The sequence below is a fragment of the Columba livia genome, chromosome 9 (genome assembly GCF_036013475.1).
Source record: "Columba livia isolate bColLiv1 breed racing homer chromosome 9, bColLiv1.pat.W.v2, whole genome shotgun sequence".
Classification (NCBI taxonomy): domain Eukaryota; kingdom Metazoa; phylum Chordata; class Aves; order Columbiformes; family Columbidae; genus Columba; species Columba livia.
Window position 1 is genome coordinate 8811606 of NC_088610.1, and position 24170 is coordinate 8835775.

Below are 24170 nucleotides of genomic sequence, written 5' to 3' on the forward strand. Positions count from 1 at the left end.
AAAGAAAGCCAGGAAAGCCTTGTTAAAAGCTACTTTTGTCCAAACCAAATTTTTAAAGTGTTGTCAACACACGGGTAATCTGAAATACCACTAATTTCTTTAGAGGAAAAGAGAAGCTAGACACTTGTTTCTGAGATGATTATTTTTTTCAAAAAGATGCTTTAAGTCTGTGGAAAATGATGAGTTACCTTCCTGAAATGCCCACATACCAAGGAATCCTTTACAGGTTTGCAAATATACAAAGACCTAATTGCAATATTTAAATTTAAAAAAAATCTACGGCTTGCTTAATAAATGTTTGAGATCCTTTAAAAAGATATATAGATACATATCTAGTAGTCTTATTTCTTCAATTCAGACTTGAAGTAATTTTTAATAAGAAATCTGACTGTGCCAGCCCAAACCTGTCCTCATGCTCTTTCTTCAGTCCACCCTGTTTCTTTTATCACCAGATGTTGATGCATCCATGCAAACTGCTGCTATTCATCTGGTTATTGTGGCACTGTCTAAACTGCAAAGACATGCAGCATCCTCAGTATTTTCCACCCAGCATGGGGGGACAAAACTTGAGAGCATCAGGGTGGGCTGACAGGGCAGCTGCATTTATATAATTTAGCTGCGATATTGAAAAGCATTGCGTTATTTCTACACATAATATTGCCCAAGCAGATGCTACCATAGGAAGAGCTGATGTACATTTAGTCTCTCAAAGATCCTCTTTACAGGTATTCTAGATGGTTCTAGACAATTCACAATATTCTAGAAAAGCAAAGGGTCGCATTTTTCAAGCGCTGTCTCCATTTGTTCGTATATAATCACTATGGAAACAGGTTTGAGGAGTGACACACACAAACCTATTAAAGTTGGCACAAATTATTGCTTACAATTTATATTATTTGCCTACATAAGAAATATCGATTAACAGATTATTGTAAAACCTGAGGAGAGCATTGAAATGATCTTTATTTTTTTCTACAACGGTATGAAAGCACTGGGCATCATCTCCGATCATTTCACTGAAATCGGCTTGCACATTCACATTTTCCTTACTGCTTTACTTTGGATTGCACTAACCTTTAAATCAAGCCTTGACAGATGTTTTTCGCAGACACCGCTACACTACAAACCGCAGCACATCGCAGCACCGCGTTTTCCTCAGCGCCCTAAGGACCATCCTGCCCCCCTCTCCCAAAACGCCTTCACCCGCTTTAGAAATGATCCACCTCGGACGCCCCTGTGACAGACCCGCACGGTTCAGCCCCGGCTCCACAGCAACCCCGCCGGGGCCGAGCGGCGGGAGCCCCATGCGGCGGCCCCGGCCCCTCAGGCGCCATCATCTCCCCCCCGCACCTCACGGCCCCTCCGGCCGTCGCTCCCCGTCTCCCCCTTCACTAACCAGCCCCTTCCCGCCCCACACCAGGTGAGGAGGGCTGATGCAGGGTGTGTTTTGCCTAGCAGGGGAGGGAGCCATTGCTGTGTGTGGGGCGGAGAGGGCGAGTCCCGCGGCCCTGGAACCGCCTTCCCCCGCCACTCTCCTCTTGTCAGCCCCGGACTCCGGGGCTTTAAAAACAACCGACATGGCGGAGGAAACGCAGCCGCGACAGGGAGCCGCTCTAAGCGCCACATCGGCTGCGCATGGCCTGCTCGCTGCCCCTCTCGGCCCAGCCGCCTGCCCCCCGCGCCCCACCGGGCCCGAACCCCCACCCGCCCCCGCCATGCTTCCCCTCCCTCGTGCTGCAGCAGGGGCCGGGGCAGGAAACCCCGTGCGCAGGAGCGGGCCGGGGCGGGGGGGAGCGGGAGGAAGCGGCGAGTTGCTGTCACGCCGTCAATGGTGCAATATCCTTCCGCTCTCGAGGAAAAAAGTAGTTCCATGTTCCCCTGACCTCGTGGCCCCGAGTGGTTCAGGTACCCTCTCCAGAGCACCTCGAACAGTGGGATGAGGGGCGCCCCTTGGGAAGAGGGCTCAATTCGGGGCGATTCATGCTTTTTTCGCTGTGTCGCGAGGTGTATATCCATGCGCAGAGCAGGGAGAAACGAGTCCGGCGGCGGGGCGGGTATATAAAGCGGGCGCGGCGGAGGATTTGCCTTTTCAGTTGAGGACAGACCCGGTGATCGGAACATGTCAGGCGGCTCCGCGGATTATAGCAGGTATGGCGCGGCGTGCCGAGGCCGCGGGCCCTTTCCTCGTGAGGGGGCTCGATGGGGTGGGTGGGGGCGGCTGGGGAGAGGAAAGGAAGGTTGTGTGTGTGCGGGAGGTGCCTGCGCGCTCGAGACGGCGCTCTGAGGGCTCTGGCGCCGCGGTTAGACAACGCCTGGCGCCCCGGCCCCTCCCGCTTCTAGACGTTTCGGTCTTGTCTCTCCGCGTAATCGCGGTTCAGTAGAGGCTTGGCTCTAGTTCTCGGCGCTCGCTTTTGGCTTGGTGATACTTCTTAATAAACTCCACCTCAGAAAAACGTTTTTTTTTTAAATTTCATTGTATCCTCTGAGCTAAGGTGAAACTAAAACGTGTGAGTGTCTTGCTAAGGATTTTTTTTCTAATGACTCTTGCTCATCCGCACCCGATTTCCCCCCGCCCGGCTTCCGCCGTTGGATCGCCCCGGGTTTGCGGGCCCGGCTGATGGCGAGACCATTTTTTCGGGGGGGAGGGGCGCGGCCCTCCAGGCGATCGCCGGGCGCCCTCCTCCGCGCAGGCTCCGCTTTGCGCAATCCCAGGGGCGGAGCTCTCGCGAGAGTTCCCGGCGGCGGGGCGGGGCGGGCTGAGGGGGACCCGCAGCGGAGCCGGGAGGCCGCTCCCCCCCCCCCCGCAGCCCCCCCTGCCGCAGCGGAGGCCGCTCCGAGTGCGCAGCGGCCGCCATTGCCCCATCCTTCCCCGCAACGGCGGGCCCGGCGTGCGGAGCCCCGCCTGCAGCAGATCCCTTCTGCGAGGGGGGCGCTGTACGCCGGGACATGCGGTCCTCTCTTTGCTGGCTCGCTTTTTTCACAGGCGAGGCTGTTCACCTGTGATTCAGCCGGATTTTTATGGCGTTTCTTTTTTCTTATTTTTCTCACTACAGTCTAAAATAACCTGCGGGCCTCACTTGAAAGCTTCAATACTTTTTTGTTGTATCACGTTGAGAGCTGAGGACTTGGGTTTGTGGTGTCCAAGCTAGTTGGGAGAGGGGAGGAGTTTTTCTCAATGGGCAAAACACCAAAGCACCTGCTGGGAAGAACGTCATGGATTTTAGCAGCCAAAGTGTCAGCTTGTTTCTGCATTTTAGTTGCCATTGCGCTAACAGCTTGTTCTGTTTTGTTACAGAGACCATGGCGGCCCAGAGGGAATGGACCCCGATGGTGTCATTGAGGTGAGCACACGGGCACTGACTTAAACATTCAATCACTGATGAGCATAAGTGTTGGATTTAATATTGTCTGTTTTTTTTTCCTTTATTGCAGAGCAATTGGAATGAGATTGTTGACAATTTTGATGATATGAATTTAAAAGAATCCCTTCTAAGGGGCATTTATGCTTATGGTTTTGAAAAGCCTTCAGCTATTCAGCAGAGAGCTATTATTCCATGCATCAAAGGTACGTGGGTGATTCATTTGGTGGTGGTATCAACATCTGATAACTAAGTGTTGTAAAATGCTTGCACTGTTTTGTTAGTGAACGGTGATACCTCTTTTTAGTCATTATTTGAACAAGTGATATGATGGTACACCATCTTTCGGGACTGACCTGAAATGGAGAGAACTATTAATACTGATCACTTACTTCAAAGGGAATAAAATAAAACTAACAACATGAATTACTTGTGTGGGAGCAGTAAATATGTATCCTACTTTTTTTAGGGTATGATGTGATTGCTCAAGCTCAGTCAGGTACTGGCAAGACAGCCACATTTGCTATTTCCATCCTGCAGCAGTTGGAGATTGATCTCAAGGAGACCCAAGCACTAGTATTGGCCCCTACCAGAGAACTGGCTCAACAGGTATTGATAGTGTAGTGAACAACAAAAAGCTGCTTGTGTGTTGCATAGGTTTCAGGTTTCACAACTGAGACAATAAAAAGGCTTCTTAAGGGGCTGTAGCTGATATCCATTCAGAACCCTTTTTGTGTTAAATAATGCGGGATATAAACTGGCTTCTGTCCCACAAGGTCTCTGCCTGTTGGAAAAGTTAAATTGTTGTACGTGGAGGGTGTGCTGTAGCTGCTGCTGTGCTGTGTATGGTTCTAGGGAGCATCTTCAGCAGAAAAACAAAACACAAGATCTGTTATTAAAAGCACAAGTGTTCTGAGTGGAAACCAAACTACTTTTTGAAGCTATTTGAACTTGTATGCAGTTGTGCAACATGAAAACAGCAGTGCACATGTGGTCGCTGATTGTTTTTACTGATTGTTTTTCTATTTTTGTGATATTTTCCTCACTGACTGATATTTATTGCATGTCTGCTTCACCTTCAGGGCTTTGTATTCTGTGTTACCAAGTGGGAATGTTTAACCAAACTGAAAGGTTACTCAGTTTTTAGGATTAATTTATATCAGTAATGTAGGGTCTTGAGATGAAATGTTGAACAGAACTCAAAGTAAGAGTAGAAAATAGGTTATATACAATTAACTGTTGTTCTCAGCAGTATCTATTGAGATGCAAGTGCTATAGTGAAGATTTTTCTTGAAAGTAAAACTATACTAAATCAGACAGGAAAAAGAAGTCTACAAAAAGCAGCTTAGCAGAACAAGATGCTCTCATCAGAATGCTTAGTGTCTGTTTTACTCTGAAGATGTTGGTGAGGTGAAACTTGTTTCAAAGCCTGGCATATTGCAGTGCACTTGCACACTATTGTATGAACTTCCTGCAGTGCTTAACTTTCAGAAGCCTTAGCAGCTCAAAACTTCAGTTCACTTCTGGAAGGCCCTGCTTTTTAACTTCATAGCAGATTTGTGGTAGTCACTTCAGCTAGTTCATCTAGTAGGGACAAAAATGTAACTGAAGTGCCCCTCTGATTTAAACTTTCTAGTGAATGACTTCAGTAAGAAGCACTTGGGCAAAATCATTAGCACCTGTTACAGCTGCAAAATCCTTGCTTGCTCTGTTGGCTTCTGAAGTCCATAAGCACTGATGATAACAGGGCTTAATTTTGAGTGTACCAGGAACTGCTACTAATCAGAGGGTTTTATTTTAGATTCAGAAGGTAATTCTGGCCCTTGGAGACTACATGGGAGCAACATGCCACGCTTGTATTGGTGGTACAAATGTTCGCAATGAAATGCAAAAACTTCAGGCTGAGGCTCCACACATTGTGGTCGGCACTCCAGGGCGTGTGTTTGATATGTTAAACAGACGCTACCTTTGTAAGTATGAGCTTGATTTTGTTCTTGATTATGAAATTCCAACATAAATATCACACCCTTAAGAGCTTAAGTAATGCATTTGCTGTAATTGCAGAGTTGTGTTGGAAAGTGACATTAATAGAAGTATTTAGTATATTCTGAAACTTTAGGAGATACTTTTTTTTTTTTAATAGCACCTAAATGGATCAAAATGTTTGTTCTGGATGAAGCTGATGAAATGTTGAGCCGTGGATTTAAGGATCAAATTTATGAGATCTTTCAAAAACTAAGCACAAACATCCAGGTAAAAACCTTTTACATGGTTAAATTGATGGATGTGGATTTGATTACAGTGTAGCTGAGAACTGCTGAATTCTCAAAATAAAAACTGGTGTCTGGGCACATGCTGACAGTGGGTAATGCCTTCTAGGTTGTGTTGCTATCAGCTACCATGCCAATGGATGTGTTGGAGGTGACCAAAAAGTTCATGAGAGATCCCATACGTATTCTGGTGAAGAAGGAAGAACTGACTCTGGAGGGTATCAAGCAATTCTACATTAATGTTGAAAGAGAGGTTGGTATCAGTTGGACTTATCTCTGGCTCAGAGAGTTCAGTTTACATTCTCCTCCCTTCTTGTTAAAGCACTGTACTAAAATTACAGAAACCAAGGCTGAGCTTTGGTTTCTGTAATAATGCTAGTAGAGTCCATGCAGGAAGAAGAACAACTATGCACTGGATCAAAAATGACTGGGGTGGACCTCTTTCTTAATGTCCAGTGTCCTATGTCTGAAGATTTGGTGCAACAGTTGATGCAGAACCTTTGCTTGATGTCTTGTTCTAACTTTCCAGGTCATACTGAATACAATTATATACTAGAGCATGCTTAGTTAGTTGTTGTTTATGAGTTTTATTCCTTGTTTGGGATTTGTATTATGTACTAAATGGTTGGTGGTATGACTGATTTCCTGATCACCTTTGTTCTGTTCAGGAGTGGAAGCTGGATACTCTCTGTGACTTGTATGAGACACTGACCATTACACAGGCTGTTATTTTCCTGAATACAAGGAGAAAAGTAGACTGGCTTACAGAGAAGATGCATGCCAGGGACTTCACAGTCTCAGCTCTGGTAAGAACTGATGCTTCCACATAACTTCTGAAATGCCATACTACAAACCAAGTAATAATGACATAAATTTGGATTAAAAGCAGGAAAGTTATAATATAGCTGTGCAGTGCTGTATTATCGTTCCCCCTGCTTAAAGAAAAGTGCTTCCTCCTATCCCTGCCTGCTCTGTTCCCAGGCAGGTGGGGACGCTAGGTTTCATACATTGCTTTTGTTTTTGAAGATTTATCAGTCTGAGGTACTGCAACTGTAGTAATTAGAACTTTTAATTCTACAGCATGGTGACATGGACCAGAAGGAACGGGATGTTATCATGAGAGAGTTTAGATCAGGATCAAGCCGTGTCCTGATCACTACTGACTTGCTGGTGAGTATTATCTTACAGCAAACACATTTCTGATCAAATCTGGTGCCAAAAGCTTCATATTTCAGTGAAGGTTCTTGTAGCCTGAACTGTTTGGAGCTTCTTGGAAGAGTAAAGACTACGCTCCACTATGGACTACACAGTTGTAGTTCATCACTAACCATGTGGTCAACAAATAAACAGGATAAATAGTTAAATCTTGAAGCCTTTGACTTGCATTAAAGAATCTGTATTGCTTTTCAGGCTCGTGGTATTGATGTGCAGCAAGTGTCGTTGGTGATTAATTATGACCTGCCAACCAATCGTGAAAACTACATTCACAGGTGAGTTAGTTCTGTCCTCTAGGCAGTGAAGCTGTGCTGAGTGTCATGGCCCCTGTGGAAATGGGCATAGAACCTTGCCTGGTTTTCCATTTAGTCCTTACCAATAACAAGGAGGGTTATGCATCCATTAATATGGTAACTGCTAATAAACTAACAGGAAATAAGCTACTTGTGTTTCTGCTTTAAAAAAGCCTTAGCTAGCCTTAACTTGCCCAGCTATGATTCTGAGGAAGAGCAGAGCTTTTGGACAGTAAAACAAAGCAATGGGAAAACTTAAGTGTGCTAAGTTCAGTGATGGCCAATCATTGGTTGCTGAGATCTGGGAGAAGTTGCCAGCTCCTGAATTGCCTTTTTGTCAGGTAGCTTGTGGGGTGCCCCTACAAAAGCCGTTACTGGCATAGCAGCAGTGTGAGCTCCATCAGTAGATCCCAACTGATGTTCAGTTGCTGCTGAGTGCTGCTGCTAGACCTTCAGCATCCCAGCAAGCCAGTTGTGCAGGACTACCTTGCTTCTGGAGGTCCAGCTGTGGTCATGTCCTGTGTGCTCTTGGTGGCTCCTCTTCCACAGTGGGATTCTCCCTTTTGTGGTGTGTTGTGATTAATCACTAAGTTTTGTGAGCCATTTTTGTGTGTTAACCTCTTGCTGACTACAAGTGCTTTATTGTGCCATCTGTGGGAAGGTAGAACTGATGATGGTGGGTGTAGCTAAACTGTAGTGTGATGCTTTAGTGACTGACTTGGACTTATACAAAAATGTTAAGCTTGGATTTTTCTGATTTAAAAAGAACCAACACACAAAACCAAAACAACAAAAAACACCCAGTAAGTTTTCCTACTGGAAACAGTTAAATTGAATTAAAATTATCAGGCTGAGTGTGCTGTTCCATATTACTGGATATGTTTGGATTGATTTGGGAACAATCTGATTTTTTGAATAGTGGCTTATTTTTTGTATGCCATGTGTTTGGACTGGATGCATGTGGTAGGGGCTGTTGGCAGAGTAGAGGGGAGACTGAGCTGGGACTTCATATGACAAGTACCAAGGACAAAGTTTTTTGCAGCCAAAAGAGTAACTGCTGCTTTGCATGGGATGGATGCTGCTTCTGTACTCCTGGCACTGATGGTTTTTCCTGCCTAGATGTGCCTTTGGTAGCAGCAAGCCCTGTAAATAGAGCACAAACCAGCCAGTTGCAGATAAAGAGCAACAGCTGGTGAACGGCTCTTGCCAAGGTTTGAAGCCAATCAGAGTAGTTAACTTGTGTGGAAATGTGCTTTTCTTTTTGTGCAGAATTGGCCGGGGTGGTCGTTTTGGCAGAAAAGGTGTGGCTATAAATTTTGTCACTGAAGAGGACAAGAGGATCCTGCGAGACATTGAGACTTTCTACAATACTACAGTGGAGGAGATGCCAATGAATGTGGCTGATCTCATTTAATCCCTGGGATGAGGTGTCTGAATGCCGTGATCGCTGTTGCTGAATAGGCGATTCACAACGTGCATCGTGCTTCTTTCTTTGGGGATATATTGAATCTTGTCTCAATGCTCATAACGGATCAGAAATACAGATTTTTGATAAGCGAAGCGACTTTTTGTCGTGAGCTCTTGTGGGGAAAGCCACTGGCTTTATCCACTTTAGGGTTAGACTGTTGGGGTTGGGTGGAAAGTCATGGGGTCTGTAAATTTTTTCTTTATTAGAAATTTATTTCCTAGTTCCATAGAAGTGGTTGTATTAGATGTTCTTTATCATTTAATAATTTACTTATGGACTAAAAGATACAAGTGCTGTATAAAGTCAGCCAATTATGTTAAACTAGCCTACCTTCCTTTATTGTATGTACTTACACTTCAGACTGAATTGGAAAGGCCTTTCAAAATCTCTAAACTTTTATAAGAGCATTAAAATGCATTTTTGTTTCATATGTATTTATTCAATAAAGTATTTAATTAGTGGTAAGTGTGATCTGGACCCTGTTGCTAAGCCCCAGCAAGCAAGCAATCATACTATTGTCTTAGTTAGGGTTAAACCCAGTAAAATTTGCCATATTGCACATGTCTTAATGAAGTTTGAATGTTCAATAAAATACTTCTATATTCACTTAAATTGTGAATAGTTGCTCCTTGGCTGGAGGGGGAGGGGGATCGCAGCTCAGCTGTGTGACCTGGCAGGATGGAGCTCCAGTAATGCAGAGCGGTAGCATCAGCTGCTCCCTGTCCAGACCTCCCGAGCTTGATCAGTTACTGGGCTTTATGTGATTCTCAGCTTGGCCAGTAAGTGAAGGAGCCAGAGGCTGTGCCCATGTGACACAGCTCATGGGTGATTGACATGTGTCTATAATACTGAAATACTCTTTCATCAGAGTAGGAAGTGGCCTGTTTAATAATGCAGTACTGACTTAATGAAAAAGCACAGGGCCTGGCCAAGTCCTTTATCTCTGGAAGGGTGGGCCCAATGCTGCCACAAAGTTGTTGAACCACCACCAAGACCTGTGGTCTTTATAGAGGTAACAGCTGTGAACACAGGAGCTGGGTTCCTCCTGCAGCCTTGGGTTTAGTACAAGGGGGATTATTTTGTCACCTTCAAAGCTCATCTAGTCCAACCCCCTGAAATGTGCAGGGACACCTTCAACTAGATGAGGTTGCTCTGAGCCCCATAGAGCCTGGGATGGGGCATCCACCACCACTCCTGGGCAATCTGGGCCAGTGTTTCACCACCCTCTGTAAAAAAAAGTTTCATGTTGAGCCTGAATCTTCCCTCTTTTAGCTTAAAACCATCACCCCTTCTCCTATTGCAACATGCCCCACTAAATTGTCTCGAAACAGCGTAACCTGGGCTGACAGAAACAACTCCTTTATTTCAAAGCTTTCAGCTGATGGTAACTTAAGTGCAGCATGTATATGCTCATCTTTGATGCATTAACCTATGTGTAAATGTACAAAGAACTACAAAGCAGGAGCATTACTGGCCCCTCAGCAGCCAGAGATCTCTTTAACCTAGTGTAAAAAAATTCAATCAAATATCCCAGCATGAGATTTTCCAACTGCTGAGCAGTTTTTTATTGAAAAAAACAGTACAAAAGTACACAGGTCCCTGCCCTCAACCTCAGCTCCCCATGAAACAAAAAGCTGCTCTGCTGCCAGCCACGGAGAAGGGGTTGTGGTTGTTAAGTGTTCTGTGTCAGCTGCTGCATCACCAGGGCACAGAGACTCATGAGCTGCAAGTATTCATCAGCTCCATCCACCAAGCATTTGTCTACTTCCTACAAACAGAACAGAGAAGTTAAAAACCCTCTTAAAATGGTGATGCTCAAGCCAGCTGTCTCTAAGTTACAGTGGAGAACACAAAGATGAAGTTTGCGGTCCCCAATTTAAGTTCTGACTTAATTTGCCCTTATTTTATATTAAAAAAAACGCCACAAACCTGCAAGCCTCTTGCATGAGCACCATTAGAACAGTGTAACATGACTAATAATTCACTTAACCAGATTATAGTTTCTTCCCATGAAATTTCTCAGGACAAAACATTAGGTTCTACCAAGGAACATTTGGGACTGAAAAGAAATCAAATCATTCTGTGCACTTCTTAGAGTAAAAATATATTAATCACTGGAGAGATTAATGTGGGGCCTTTTTAACTCAAGCTACAGACTTACCGCGAGTTTCTCAACTATGGCAGATTTCTCTTTGTCGCTGTAAGCTTCGCTCTCAACAACAGCATCGTGCAGCTGGTTTACCAGCTGAGCAACAGCATACCCTTCATTGATGAGATTCTGTGTCAGGAAAATGGCAATAATTCAGCAACAAACTGGAAAAACAATCTGCACTGAAATTTATTACGGAACTTTGACATTTTAGAGGACGAGTCAGTAGTTTGCACACAGTCCAGCATCCTGCCTGACAGTGACCCTCACTGAGCACCGAGGAAAGCCTGCAAGAGTGTGGCAGGCATAGATAGCAGTAATTTTGCCCAAATATTCTTCCAGCTTCTGTCTGACAATTCACATCTCGGGGATTTTGTGAGCTTAGAGACATTTTAAGCATTCAACAACCTCCCCTGAACCTGCCCAATCTTATTCTAAAATTAGGAAAGCTTAGCATCTGCAGCATCATGTGGCAGTTTCACAGCCTTCACATTTCCAGCTGCCACCTACTTTGATTTATCTTCCCCACCTGGCAGTCGCTAGCCTCGGGCACAGAGACACCGGGAAAGCTAAAGCTTTTTAAATCAAAGAAAAACCATGGCAACTAAAGATAGCTTTTTTTTAAAAATCAGTAATTCCCAGTTACAAAAGCAGCAAAGACTGAGAACAGTGTTCCATTGAGCCATTTAGGCAGAGCGTTTATGAAAACAGAAAGAGTTGGCGCAACTTGTTTTTCTGTGCAACAAGATACACACCCATGTTTTACAGAAGTATCCACTCAAATTGTGTCAACTGCATATTGAGCACTAATACCTGCAACAAAACCCTCACCTACTCTTGAAACTGGTGAACAGTTCCAAACTAACATATTAGATGAGAACATGGCCTGACTATGCCAGCTCTAAGGATGCAGACAATCCATATCATCACCTCTTAAGATCAAGACATATCATGGTAAGTAAACGTGAAAGTATAAGGCTGTGATATCTGCACAAATCCTGGCACAAGAATTCTAAGATTTGCTGTAAGTTTACAGGAGAATAAATCCGGGCTCAAAGCCAGATGTCCTACCAAAACTATTTGATAAGGCTCAGCCAAGTAAAAAGCAGGAGCCTGACAATACTGGGTTTTTTCATACAGGCGTGGAACGTTTCGCTGGAAGGAAGAATGGTGCTATGGCATGCTCGCCTGTCAGGGACAACTTGATTTAAAATCCAGTTCATCTGAGCCTCCTTTAAACTCACAAGATTAGGAATTTTCCATTTCTTCACAGAGAGTGAAATCCTTTTCTGTATTAAAGAAAATCACTCCACTTCTATAAAGCAGTAGCTTGTGCCTTCTCCAGCAAGGTCTATTTTAAGTCATGGCAGTTTGTCAGACAAACTTACTCACTAGTGTACTGTAAGATTAACATGAACTATTTTAAAACTGAAGACTTAAAACAGCTTTATTCAGATACTTCTCATCTAACACAGCTTCTGCGTGACCAAGAAGGTAACTAGTCCAGACAAGCCCAGCCCAGCGAAGAGGCAGTTCTAAAGGCCTGAGCCAAGTGTCCCCCTAGGAATTCCTGCTCTGCCTAATTCAGCCCAACAGCTCTACGTCACCAGTTTAACTCAGGAGAAAGCCTGAAAGCCTGAGTCAGACTGGGAGGGAATATAATTTGCACCTTTGACCGTTCTTCCTCAGAAGGGAACGATCAGAGCACTAACTGTGCTTCCTGAAATGCGCACCCTGACTGACCTGAGGCCAAACGCTCCTCAGGTGCAGCCCAGCAGCAAAGGATCCCCAGGACAGTGATGCAAAAAGATACCCAGGCCCGAGCACGAGGACTCTACCTTTGCCAGCGTTTCCAGTTTCTCAAATGAACCACTCTGGCAGACAGACAGCAGTTCGTCAATTGTCTCTTTAGGGATGACCTGTAACAAGAAGTTACATTTCTTAATTTCAACTTCGTAAACTTGAAGTTGATGCTTACAATAACAGACACAAAGTGTTTATGAGTGAGGCCATGTTAGCATTTCATTCCTCTACACACCCAACCACTTCCAAGCAAGTATGTAAGACAGACCAGCTAAATGTAAAGAGCTATGTTTGTCCTATATTGGTGATACTAAAATAAAAACTACATAATGACAGTGAGTTGTCAAAGCCAAGTTCATAAATCCAAATACACAATCGCTTATTCAAGACACTAAGCGGAGGACCTGCTTTAACAATTTATCAGCCAATACTTTCTGTACCATTCTACACCTAAAGAAAACAGCAAATCAGTCTTCTCTGCAGTGACACACCAGGGACATACAAAAAAAGCCCAATGCAAAAAGATCAGACAATAAAACAGAAGAAAAAGTTGTCAGATGGCATGATTTGGCTCTGAGCAGAGAAGCACTGCCCACATCCTCCCCCTGCTCCTTCCCACGCCTGTCAGTTGAGTGTCTGGACAGTTTGGTTTCAAAGCTTCTTTATTAATCTTTTGTACCAAGGTCACTACAGGGTCACAAAAGTTACGTGGGACCACGAACCTGAGGTCTTTATGAAGAAGTTGTGTTCCTTTGGATTAAACAAGCATCAGTCAATAATGAAATTTCATGCTTGTGTTTCCTAATATGACAGTCAACTTGGACCGCTTCCAACAGGTTTCTTGGAAACGATGATTTACAGATATCTACAAGTGAAATCCAGCTCTATTTGACAGCTAGATACATAGAATAAGTTCACTGAGAAAACTGTTTAAAACTGCTCTGTAAAGCACGCACAGCAGCAACTGCCTCTGGTTCCATGTCAGTGAAAACCTCACAACCCTTGCAATTAGCTACGATGGTAGCACCTCCAAGGGAAGCCTGTCCATCATTAAAGCTCATTTATTTTTCAGCTCCTCAACTCCGCATCTCACATTTCTCGCTTCAGAGGATAAGTGTTTTGTTGCTATAGGAACCCCTTCACACAAGTTTTATTAAATGCATTTCCTCTCAGGTTTCTCCTGTCCCTGTCAGTACAACCCATGTCATTCTACAAGAAATCACCGCTGTTTTGTCAGAAAGCAAGATCCTACACAGATCCTTGAGGAGACACCGGCACTGAGAATGTGAAGTTGAACGTGAGCTGCTACTGAAAGTCATTCCCCTGTGGTGTTTCCAAACCACATTCTGCAGTAATTTATACTCACACATTCACACACACATTATATATATAAAAGTGCCAAAAAGACATTCTAGCCTACTGTCCCACAAAAGGCAATACATTTTTGCATTCATGGGCAGAATATTTCAACTTCAGTTTGAATTAGATTACTATTTTACAGTTTTCTTTCATTTACGGAATAAGTTGCTAGAAACTGGCTATGTACTAAACATACAGAATCAGGCAGCCTTTAAAATTCTGGCAGATAGTGTATCAGTACCATACTGCAATACTAATGGGTATAAACCAACTTTTTAATCGGACTTTGAGCAAAGGTAGATATAGATACAAGTAGCAAGTACAATTACTACACCAATGCTTTTCAGAATAATTACAGGAGAGACTGTAAAGCCCAGCTTACCCCAGCAATTTCAGTGACTATCTTCTCTGTGATCTCCTTCCCGCCCATGAGGCGAGTGGCACTTTGAAGAAAAGTAATTGCTTTTCTTAAGTCCCCTTCTGACACTTTAACAAGGTAAGATACTGCCTGAAAAATAATGTCAGGAAATGCCAAGTGAGATGTTCCCCGTTAATTAAAATCCAGTACGCTTTCTCAGCACGTTGATTTTAAACCACCAAGCGGTGCCTAAAGCAGATTGTCACAGACCAGCACAGTACACAAGTTACAAGGCACCTCTCTGCTAATATCAACGTGCGCTGGTGATTTCAGAACAAAGCGCGGTTTAATGCAAGTATACTCAGCAAAGAACAAAAAGTCCCACAGTTCTGCTTCAAATTTTCTCTGGTGGACATTTTTGGTTTAAGGAAGACTCTTCAAATTTATCCTATCTATAGGAGGAGAATAATATCTAAATGAGTTTATATATATCATATTTAATACAAGTGAGCAGACTGGAAAAGACTTTCAATGTCACGCACTGGACTAGGCAATAAAATTCTATGGCAACCATGAAGCTACCTCACTACTGATTTTCACGTGCTCCTTTTCAGCGACATCCAATAATCTCTGCTGTTGGATTTTGTCTGACAAAGGCTTGAAGCGGAATTTGGAGCATCGCGATGTTAAAGGTTCAATTATTCTGAAAGAAAGGAAGGTACGTGCTTGGTAAATGAACACATGGGTCAAATTCATACAGACAAAGCTATCGAGGCAGAAAAGGGCAGCATAACCTTAAAACTGCAACACTAAGAAATAACAATACCTAAACATTGCCGTCAGTCTTGTATTCATAGAATCATAGAATAGTTTGGGTTGGAAGGGACCTTCAAAGGCCATCTAGTCCAACCCCCTGCAATGAGCAGGGACATCTCATGTGGTTACAGCTCTAACTCAAAACTACGAAAACTAGATATCAACCTCATAGTGAAGAAGAAGAAAAAGCACAGAATAGGAAGAGCAACAAGTCCAAATGAGCAACAAATTCCACGTGTACCTGCTGATGTAGTTACAAATAAGGCAAAACCGTGTTGTTTTAGATTCCTTTTCCATTGTGCGTCTCAAGGCTGCCTGGGCTGCTGAAGTCATTGAGTCTGCTTCATCCAGAATTACAATTTTAAAAGGAGGACAAACTTTACCACTGAAAAATAAAAAATCTGTTATACAGAAGACATGCAATGTAGAGACAAGGAAAAAAAACCACCGCAAATAGCAAGTCATATTTTACTTAAGTACTTATACCCGACAAATAGAACATATTCAGAGTTCCCACAAAAAGACTGACACTTGAATACTGTAAAAGTCCTTCCAACTATATACTCTTAGTTTAAGTTTCTTCTTCTAACAAGAAATGCAGCCGCTCTCTGTACAGGCTTTCCAGTTCCCTGAACTTTATAGGACACTGCAACAGACTAATTCCAGTACACAAGACCAGTTTGTGCCAGAGAGTCCTGACATGCCATTTCTCCCCCCTGCTTTCTACAACCTGTTTTTCCCACACATACGGCTTCACCTGCACAGGGCTTCTCAGCACCTAACCAAAGAATCTCATTAGCCTCTTATAAACTAGCACCCAGCTTGTATGAGATGCTGCACATTAGAGGTACTAGAGAAGTAACTTCCACCACAACCTACCCAAAGCGGCTTTTTGACGGCAGTCAGACATTCGCAGAGGCAACAACATATGACCAAATCAAGAAGGTTTAATCTGTTGGGGTTTTCCCTGTCTGCCTCTGAAAGAACTAGTAAAAGTTCCTCTGGGGTATTCAAACTCTCAACATGAAATTACATGAAGTCAAAGCTTGGTTAAAGCACTGTGCGTGTTACAAACCTCTGGGCAGTGCTGACCCATCGCTCATACTAGACTAGAATTATTAAGTTAACCTAAACAAAACCAACCACATGCTGTGTCCTAAGCCAGAGCAGTTTTGTCCAGCACTTACTCTGAACGGCTTCCAGACGCAGTCAGCTGAGCAAAAGCCTTCACTTTTTCCCGAATCACTTGTATTCCACGCTCATCAGAAGCATTTAACTCAAGGACTCTTTGCCGGAATAATTCAGGCCTGCAAAATTTTTATTGCAGCATGTTAGCTGCTAACTCTTGTAATGATACATTATAAAGTACATCAACAACCCTCCTGGCCTTTTTCAACAGCAGGTATTATTTTTGCCAGCATTACTAAATAACATACTTTGTTAAAAGACAGTTGAGATCATTAAATCTTAGGTATGAATTTCCATTAAGTATTTTTAAAATCACCTCTCAGACTGCAGAAAACAATGAAGTGTAACATTACATCAGTTATCCAGGAAAAAAAAGATAGGAAGTTGGCTTCCTAAGTTCAGAGCACTATATTATATAAGCAATGTGGAAGAACAAGTGAAATGCCCAGACACAGTCACTGGCACTGCTCTTCCATTGCAATACTACCAGAAAGAAATATCTAGAAAGTATAATACAGGCAGTATTTAGCAGCACTACTACACAGCAGCACCTCTCAGTTAAAAATTAATACAATGGATTTTAAGTTCTGGGAATGCAAATGGACACACAATGTGGAGTAGTTTTCCTACTATTAAACTAGAAGTGCTTCTCTCCAAAAAAACAACGTGAGCCAAAAATTAAAGATGACAGGGCTGGTGGGGTACTGAGCTCAACACTGGATTTGTTCATAACATCAAACCACCTTCTCAGCCATTTGCTTATGGGTCACTGAAGTCGCTACTCAAAAACTCCCAAGTGGTACAAGTGAGCTGATGAATGTACACATGCTGAATTTTAGCCTGACTCCCAATATTATTTCCAGACACAATTCAATGGTGCATGATGGAAAGATTACAATTCTGACATTTATGAAGTGTTTTGAGATATGTGAAGCTAACAACTTGCTGGATATACCATTAAAACTGGAATTCCTTTACCGAGTTCAGTAAGGCATAAGCAAGCCACTTCTTTTCATACTCCTTGCTACAGGGTTACAGGGCTGCCAGTCTCAAGTGTTGCAAGTCTGTATTGGTAACAGAAATCAATGACTTGTGACAGGGCAAATGAAAAAGAATTATCACATTAGAAATTAATTAGAATGTGAAGATATTCCCAAAATAAGACCTTAGAAGTATGAGAAAGTGTCTAGAAGCTACATAAGAACAGGCGATGACCAGAGGGACCCTGCCACATGAGTAGAAGACATGTAATACTTGATTATACCAAAGTAACTTGATTCCAGCTTACCCAAAGAGTTCTCTAGCAGCTGCCAAAATAGTGGAAGTCTTTCCAGTCCCAGGTGGGCCATAGAACAACAGATTGGGAAGCTGAAACAGCAAGGGACCATTTTTTAAAAAAAGCAACAAACACACCAAATCTCAAATAGGAAAACCTACCGAAAATCTGAGCACCTGATAGAACAGAAACTATCTACTTCTCCTGTTAAATAATACAAACTCTATCACTTCTAGGTCATTGCACATCGTGCTTTGAAGGAGGACAAACAGTTGCTGTTTATAAGACAGCAACCATCACACGTTTTTTGGTGGCACCATCACAAGTTTTACCAAAACTGATACTTCGATTTATATTTTATTTTGATATATTCCCTCCAGGTCATGCCTGAGGTCACTAAAGCCTACAGAACTTACTGTTATAACTGTAGTGACAGGCAAATTTATCCAAGAATGCCCTTCGAACAGTCTGGATACTACCAGTGGTGCAGCTGTGACAAAATCTGGTGCAGGTTAACCCCCCTGTCCTTCCTCAGCTCCCCAGACAGCCTTTTCAAGCCTTTATGAGAATGCTGGGCTGCCACTAACTCCAATAAGTACAAGGAAGCTTGTGAGCCTGCATGACATTGCGGTGGGTGCAATGCGGAGGTGTCCCCACACTAATCACAGAGATGCTGGCAACAACCCACTGGAATGCACAGCGCTGGCAAACTTCTACATCCATCCAAGGATTTTTTTCAAAGGAGGAAACTGGTGGCATTTCTTAAAGAGAATAGGTTAACTCATCTTTAAATAAGTTAATTAATAACATCAGCACAAAAAATAGCAATGCATTAAAGAAATATGCTGACACAGGAAAACCAAAGCAGCACAGCAAAGACTACAGTAAAATATAGGATGACATTTAGCAGCACAAAGCATGAAATCTCACCATTTGAGAATATACCCAAATATCTGCTAAAGGCCTGGAATTAATCAGCTGGAATAAAATACAAGCGGATTTCATTTTGTCTGTCAGTCAGAGGAACAGTATAAGCCTGTGTAACACAGTGGTCCTGGGATGTGCACTTTTAATGCAGATGGAAAATTACTAATACTAACATGGGGCTGAGAAAGCTTCATTTGCAAAGCTACTCACACCTCAGGTCACCCAGTCAGGGATGATGAATCTAAACTGGAAAAGGTGATTAACGGAGTGAAGAGCCCATCTTAGGAGAAGTGACTTTTGTAAAGAGTTTGATTTAGTTAGCTCAGTGAAACAGAAGCTAAGATGGAATATGACTGATCTCCATAAATACATCAGAGCAACACAGGGACAAAGAACAAATTTGGCATAAATCAGATCTGGATAAGTTAGCCATGACTAGATTCTGGCTGAAATCAAGCAGCTTTCTAATTAGCATAGGAGTGATAGCTTTCTATACCATTTCAAGTAATTTCTCTTATAAATTATCAGGCTGCACTTTAAAACCGCTGCCTTTGGCAGTAAGGGATGTTCCAGTTCTACATTCTTAGAAAAGGAGTCCCAAAATCCCCTCCAATCAATAGCAAAAAGGCAAACCTATCAGTCTGACTTGATTTCCAGCCCTTAATAAATGTTCTATTTTTAAAGAGTCAACTAAAATTAGATTAGAGAATTTTATACTGAATATAGCAAGCAATGCAGACAGAATGGGGACAGCAAAAGAGCAGAGTAAAATACAGGAGTAAATAATCCATAATCAGAAAATGAAATACAGACAGGCCATTTTGGTAACAAGCATCCCACTTTAACAACTAAGATAACACACAGAGAACAGATTCAACTGTGTATATACCATAAAAGTGCAGGCAGAAGAATTTCAATCTTCAATCAGTTTATAGTAAATAAATCCATTTCAAGTGTTGCACGCTCTTTCTGCCAATCATTCATTGCTTGTTTCCCTAGTTACTGAAATGTAAACAGCAGCCAGTACATTTTTTTTCAAGTTTAATTAGATACCACGACATTATTATCACCCTGTACCTTTCAGGAAAGCTCCAGGGAGAGAAAATGTTTACTGAATGACAGCTGAAAATTCTCCAGCATCCATGTTAGATTAGCACACTGCAAGGGTAGACGTTTTTGTGGAGATTCATAATTTCTGCCTCTGTGCTAATTGACACTCCACTGGTTCTCAAAAGCAGCATTAGCAGGTAAGAGGCTTTCATAAGAATCTGTTTCCTAATTCCATTAAACCCACACTTTACCACTGTTTCTGTTTCAACCTCATTACGCCTGTTTCTCACTGAAGTTTGCACCAGTATTTACACTGCTTTCTCACCAAGCATAGCCTAATCCTTTATGTAACTGCAGCAGTATTTTTAAACAGACTGCAACCTGATCTGGTTATCCATTTTTCCACACTTGCCAGGGTAGAGCAGGATACCTGCAGGCATCACCCTGCTTGTGCGAAAGTTACCACATATAGTGCAAACCCCAACTCCTCTTGTAGAAGTTTCAGTACAAGTGAAGATGTAAATTGCAATGATAATCTGACACCCAACTCCCTTGTTGATCATTAAGATACCATCAAGGAAATGAAAATTAAATATTAAATACTATGAGTCTTGTCAGTTTCTCTGCAAAAAGTAACAACAAACCAACAGTCCTGGCAGACAGAAATCAACTTCTCCATTTCAAAACCACTCGGACTCTGGTCTCCCCAGTTTACAACAAGACAGATGCTGTTGTCACAGAGACACACCAGGGACTTAAAAAGTCCTGCTCCATTTAGCAGGTCCCAAACCAAGGTCCACAAATACAGGCCAATCAACAAAGGCCTGGCTCTCTGTTTTCACCACTAAGGTTTAAATAAAGTGCATTACACAAACCTACAGCATTGTCACAGCTGTTTCTTTGACCTCACCAGATCTCCAAATTCAGCAAGAACTTCTGAAATAAGTACCAGCCACATCAGAATTCAAATTACACTTCTGCCTTTTTGACAGAATGAGACCTTTCAAGAACTAACAAAAATGTCTAAATTTTAAAAGTGTCAAATATTTTAAAGTACTTGCATAATTTTGTTCTCAAATGCCTTGCTGAGTTTGGGTAATTAAGGCCTGTAACCGCAAGCAGAAGTTACAATTCGTCTTTTCAACTCGGGAGGCAAATTCAACACAAGTGTACGAGTGTTCATAATCTGAAAAATTGCTGATCGAGAAGCTGTGAGGTTTTAAATAGCTGTTGCTCAAAATAGAACTTCACAACCCACCACCCAAGTGATATTACATGACTGACACGTCCAGACAGAATAGGTGGCAGCACCTCAGTTCTCCTTAGCTGTTAATAGTTCCTTCCTAATTACGTCAACGGTACAAATATTGTATTATAGCAGCATTGCTGTTGAAACCCGGATTTCCATGGGTACAAGGTCACATTACAACAGTATTATCAAAGTAAACTGAATCTAGAGATACGAACTACAGAAAGCAATTATGCAAGTCATTCCCAGTTATGTCATACCAGCTTTGTTTTGGCTTTCTAAGCTCAAACAAATAAAGTACTTCCGCAAGTTTTGATTAAACTAATGACTACCTGTGCATATTGAGCATCAGAGTACACTATGAGTGAAACACTTCTTACAACAAACTCTGAAAGGCCCAAATTGTTCCTGTGAACTCTTGATGAGCAGACAGGCACATCACAAATGTCATTTTCACAGCATCCATCCACCAACCACTTCAGCTGGCATTAGCAGCCCAGGAAAACAGAAACAGCTTTTGGAGCACAAGAATGACCCTTCCAGGTGAAATGTCAAGCAAAAAAAAAAAGTAACAGCATTTACAAAGGAAGGAATTGTTCACATTTGCCAAAAAGCACAGCCATCTCTTGGCTACCTACTTTATTTCTTCCTTCAGTCCTTCCATCTCCCCATCACCTGGTTCAGAGGAAATAATCACCATTTATGCTGAATATTTACTGAGTTTTTATCCAAAAGCAAATACAAGTGTAAACAAAAGCAATGGAAAATGCACGGCTCATCCCCTTTATATTCTTAGGTCACAGATGCCAACACAGTAACACAGTTTGTACAGTTGTCATGCTTATCTTTTTGAAGCCAAAGAGGCTTACTTGGAAACTTTAACCCAAAAATTTGAGGATCACTAAGTATTAGACTTGGGACTTATAACTTAAACTTCCTCATTAGCAAAGACTATATTTATTTTAATGTTTAGCAGTTTCATAGAAGCACTGATAGATCACTAGAACTGTTTAGGAATGACTGGCGATCCAGATTTTTCCATGAAAGAAAAATTTCCCCTCTCCTCGTAAACACGAATGTCCAAATTAGTAGCTGAACGGTAGCACAGAGACAACAAAAGCCTTTCCAGTTTTGAAACTTTTAACCAATTGAGCTTTCCAGAAAAATTCCAAACTGCATCACAGAGCTGACAACTTTACAATGCTTAGAATGCTGGAAACATCCCAAGTTTTACACATATATCACAACATATTATGCAGAAGCCACTGAGCTCATTCATAAAGTATTGCTCTAAAAATTATCATCGCTGAGTTAGAAAAGAGAAGTTTTTGTTACCACAGGCTAAAGTTTCTGCCTAAACACACTGACTGGGTAGATGTTATCATTACACTCACATCAGCACCTTCCAAGGACTTTTTCAGCACAGCAACAACTTCATCCTGGAAGGCGACTTCATCCACATTTTTGGGGCGACTAAATAAAGACATTAAATGCAATTCATTAGCTAACAAATTTTCAGAAGAAAACTGAAATTGAGAAAAACATTTTCCTTTCTGATTACACCAGGTACTGAAGAATTACAGTGAATTTTGTACTTGAGGTCAAACTCATAACAGTCTAACGTGTAATGCCTCTGGTCTGTATTACTGAAGTGATCTAATTTCTCAGGAAGCTGTTTGTCTAGTCCTATTGTAAACACCAGCCTGAGCTGGTTTTGGAAGCAGAACTGGATTGCAGACTGCAATATATTACTACTTTGTGAGTCAATCAAGGTTTCTAAAAAACAAAGCATTTACTGCACTTCTGTATGAAACTGTGCCACTTGACTTTGGCAATGGAGCCATTTTCTGCTGAGTGACACCTGCAGAGGACTGTTATAGCAGTTCACATGCTGGTTTTCCCCTGCAACAGAAAGAGTTACAGCTGTTGCCCCAAAGGGGGACACCGGTCCCCTCTGCTGTCACCCCCTCCCGTCCCACACACCCCACCAGAGCCAACCCAACCCCACAACCAGCCATGGCCACCTCGGCCAGCGACCCCACGGCCCCAGAAGAGCCCTTACTATTTCTCCACCCAGGGGATGGGTTTGAGCCTCTTGCCCTCCCCGCTGCTCCCGGCTGCGCCCTTCTCCTTGGCGGCGGGGGGCTTGGTGCTGATGGAAGACGGGCCTTTGAGGAAGGCCTGCATGGCTGCGGCTGGGCCGAACCCGGCCCGGCTGTCACCTTCTTCTCACAGGCTGTCACCTTCTTCTCACAGGCGGTCCCCAGCCGCGCCGTTAGGCCAAGCACGACCTGCAACACCCAAACCCACCGCCCCGCAGGCCCCACCGGACCTTCCCGCCAACCCGCCACCGGCCGGGGGCGGGGCCGCTTCCGCCTGACGAGAACCAATCACAGAGCTCGGCCCTGCCACGAGGGCGGGCGCTGACGTCACGGCCTAGAGCCCAGCGCCGCGCGCGCTCCGGGTCCTGAGGCGGGAGCTGCGGGGGGCGCGCGGCCGGGCGGGGCCGTCACCGTCACCTCAGGGCGCTGTGGCCGCGGGTCCCGCCCCGCAGGGCGAGTCGGGCGGGGAGTCTGCCGGGCGGCTGGCGGCCCTCCCTCCTCCCCATCCCTCCCGAATGCCCCAGCAAGTTAACAAACACAGCCCTGTAAAAAGCAGCGCCGGAAGCGAGCGGAGGAGCCTTTCCTGTAGGGAGGTTGCAGCCCTGGGGCTGGGGCCGCTGCCGGCGCATGAGGTGCGGCGGGGGGGTCTCTGGCAGTGAAACTCACGGAGGGCGGAGTGTGTCCCAGCGCCGCGCTGCTCCAGCTGCCCCCGGCGACTGGCGATCGTACGGTCACCCCGCTCCAAGCGCCCGCGGCCCCGGCTGCTCCGTGCGAGCGGCTCCCCCGGGCTGCGGGCGCGGGGGTGTTTGTGCAAGAGGCACCAGTGGAGCGAAAGTGAATCCTTTTTGTTTTCCCGTTGCTTCTAATAATCTCCATTACAGCAAAACCAGAGATAAAAAAAAAAAAAAAAGAGAAGTGTGATTGATGTGACAGTTCCTTTTAAAGGATAAAAAGGCATCCTAGTAGATTTGGCAGTAGCGATGCACGCCCACGTTTTCATGCACTGCATAGCTACAGCTTATCCTCCTCATTATGTACCAGTTTTGTGGATTAAAAAAAGGGCACTTCTTCTACCAGCTTTTGTACATTGTGCGGTTGCAGATGTTCAGCTTTACTGTTGCCCCTTGGCTGCTCCTGGGCAGGAGGCACAGCCGGAGCGGCCAGGGAAGCTGCTGCTGTGATCCCCCAGAACAGAACCTGTGCGGGGGGAAAGAGTGGACTGGAAATGGTCTCTATGGCAACAGATGAACAGCCTTTGGAAAAGGAGATGGGGGAAGGAATTTAGGCT

The 24170-nt window shown here is 43.6% G+C and overlaps 2 protein-coding genes, 1 long non-coding RNA gene and 3 other non-coding genes across 7 annotated transcripts in view; 4 read left to right on the forward strand and 2 right to left on the reverse strand.

Moving 5' to 3' along the window:
- Nucleotides 1-1689, reverse strand: part of LOC135580238 (uncharacterized) — a 124216-nt gene extending 122527 nt beyond the window's left edge. Inside the window, exon 1 of one of the 2 annotated variants that reach the window (XR_010474640.1) lies at nucleotides 1075-1689. This is a non-coding gene — a long non-coding RNA (uncharacterized LOC135580238). The remainder of the gene's footprint in view (nucleotides 1-1074) is intronic. The other variant, XR_010474639.1, reaches the window with a different exon arrangement.
- A 64-nt stretch (nucleotides 1690-1753) lies between these two features.
- Nucleotides 1754-9217, forward strand: EIF4A2 (eukaryotic translation initiation factor 4A2). The gene is made up of 11 exons (XM_065073782.1): nucleotides 1754-2148; nucleotides 3296-3341; nucleotides 3433-3565; nucleotides 3829-3968; nucleotides 5161-5329; nucleotides 5503-5612; nucleotides 5739-5882; nucleotides 6298-6435; nucleotides 6710-6799; nucleotides 7040-7119; nucleotides 8407-9217. The coding sequence occupies exons 1-11, from the start codon at nucleotides 2120-2122 to the stop codon at nucleotides 8549-8551; spliced, it is 1224 nt and encodes a 407-aa protein (XP_064929854.1). The 5' UTR covers nucleotides 1754-2119; the 3' UTR covers nucleotides 8552-9217.
- Nucleotides 3680-3749, forward strand: LOC135580366 (small nucleolar RNA SNORD2). The gene has a single exon (XR_010474885.1). It is a non-coding gene; the product is annotated as a small nucleolar RNA SNORD2 (small nucleolar RNA).
- LOC135580363 (small nucleolar RNA SNORA81) lies at nucleotides 5937-6117 on the forward strand. Its single transcript, XR_010474882.1, has one exon. It is a non-coding gene; the product is annotated as a small nucleolar RNA SNORA81 (small nucleolar RNA).
- On the forward strand, nucleotides 6513-6638 carry LOC135580356 (small nucleolar RNA SNORA63). The gene has a single exon (XR_010474875.1). It is a non-coding gene; the product is annotated as a small nucleolar RNA SNORA63 (small nucleolar RNA).
- A 924-nt stretch (nucleotides 9218-10141) lies between the features above and the next one.
- RFC4 (replication factor C subunit 4) lies at nucleotides 10142-23967 on the reverse strand. Its single transcript, XM_005506592.3, has 10 exons — nucleotides 22843-23967; nucleotides 22175-22253; nucleotides 17567-17646; nucleotides 16278-16397; nucleotides 15332-15475; nucleotides 14857-14977; nucleotides 14299-14424; nucleotides 12593-12673; nucleotides 10767-10883; nucleotides 10142-10373 (listed from the first exon to the last, which is right to left on the reverse strand). Exons 1-10 carry the CDS (start codon nucleotides 22965-22967, stop codon nucleotides 10278-10280), a joined length of 1089 nt encoding a protein of 362 aa, XP_005506649.2. The 5' UTR covers nucleotides 22968-23967; the 3' UTR covers nucleotides 10142-10277.
- Nucleotides 23968-24170: the final 203 nt, after the last annotated feature.

What these genes read in the sequence shown, in the direction of transcription:
- EIF4A2 (XM_065073782.1), top strand. Translation starts at nt 2,120, where the DNA reads ATGTCAGGCGGCTCCGCGGATTATAGCAG. An exon ending in GGCTCCGCGGATTATAGCAG is followed by an intron (nt 2,149 to 3,295) that starts GTATGGCGCGGC and finishes GTTTTGTTACAG; the next exon opens with AGACCATGGCGGCCCAGAGG. An exon ending in ACTTCACAGTCTCAGCTCTG is followed by an intron (nt 6,436 to 6,709) that starts GTAAGAACTGAT and finishes TTAATTCTACAG; the next exon opens with CATGGTGACATGGACCAGAA.
- RFC4 (XM_005506592.3), bottom strand. Translation starts at nt 22,967, where the DNA reads ATGCAGGCCTTCCTCAAAGGCCCGTCTTCCATCAGCACCAAGCCCCCC. An exon ending in GCGTCTGGAAGCCGTTCAGA is followed by an intron (nt 15,476 to 16,277) that starts GTAAGTGCTGGA and finishes TTTATTTTTCAG; the next exon opens with TGGTAAAGTTTGTCCTCCTT. An exon ending in AACTGGAAACGCTGGCAAAG is followed by an intron (nt 10,884 to 12,592) that starts GTAGAGTCCTCG and finishes TTCCTGACACAG; the next exon opens with AATCTCATCAATGAAGGGTA.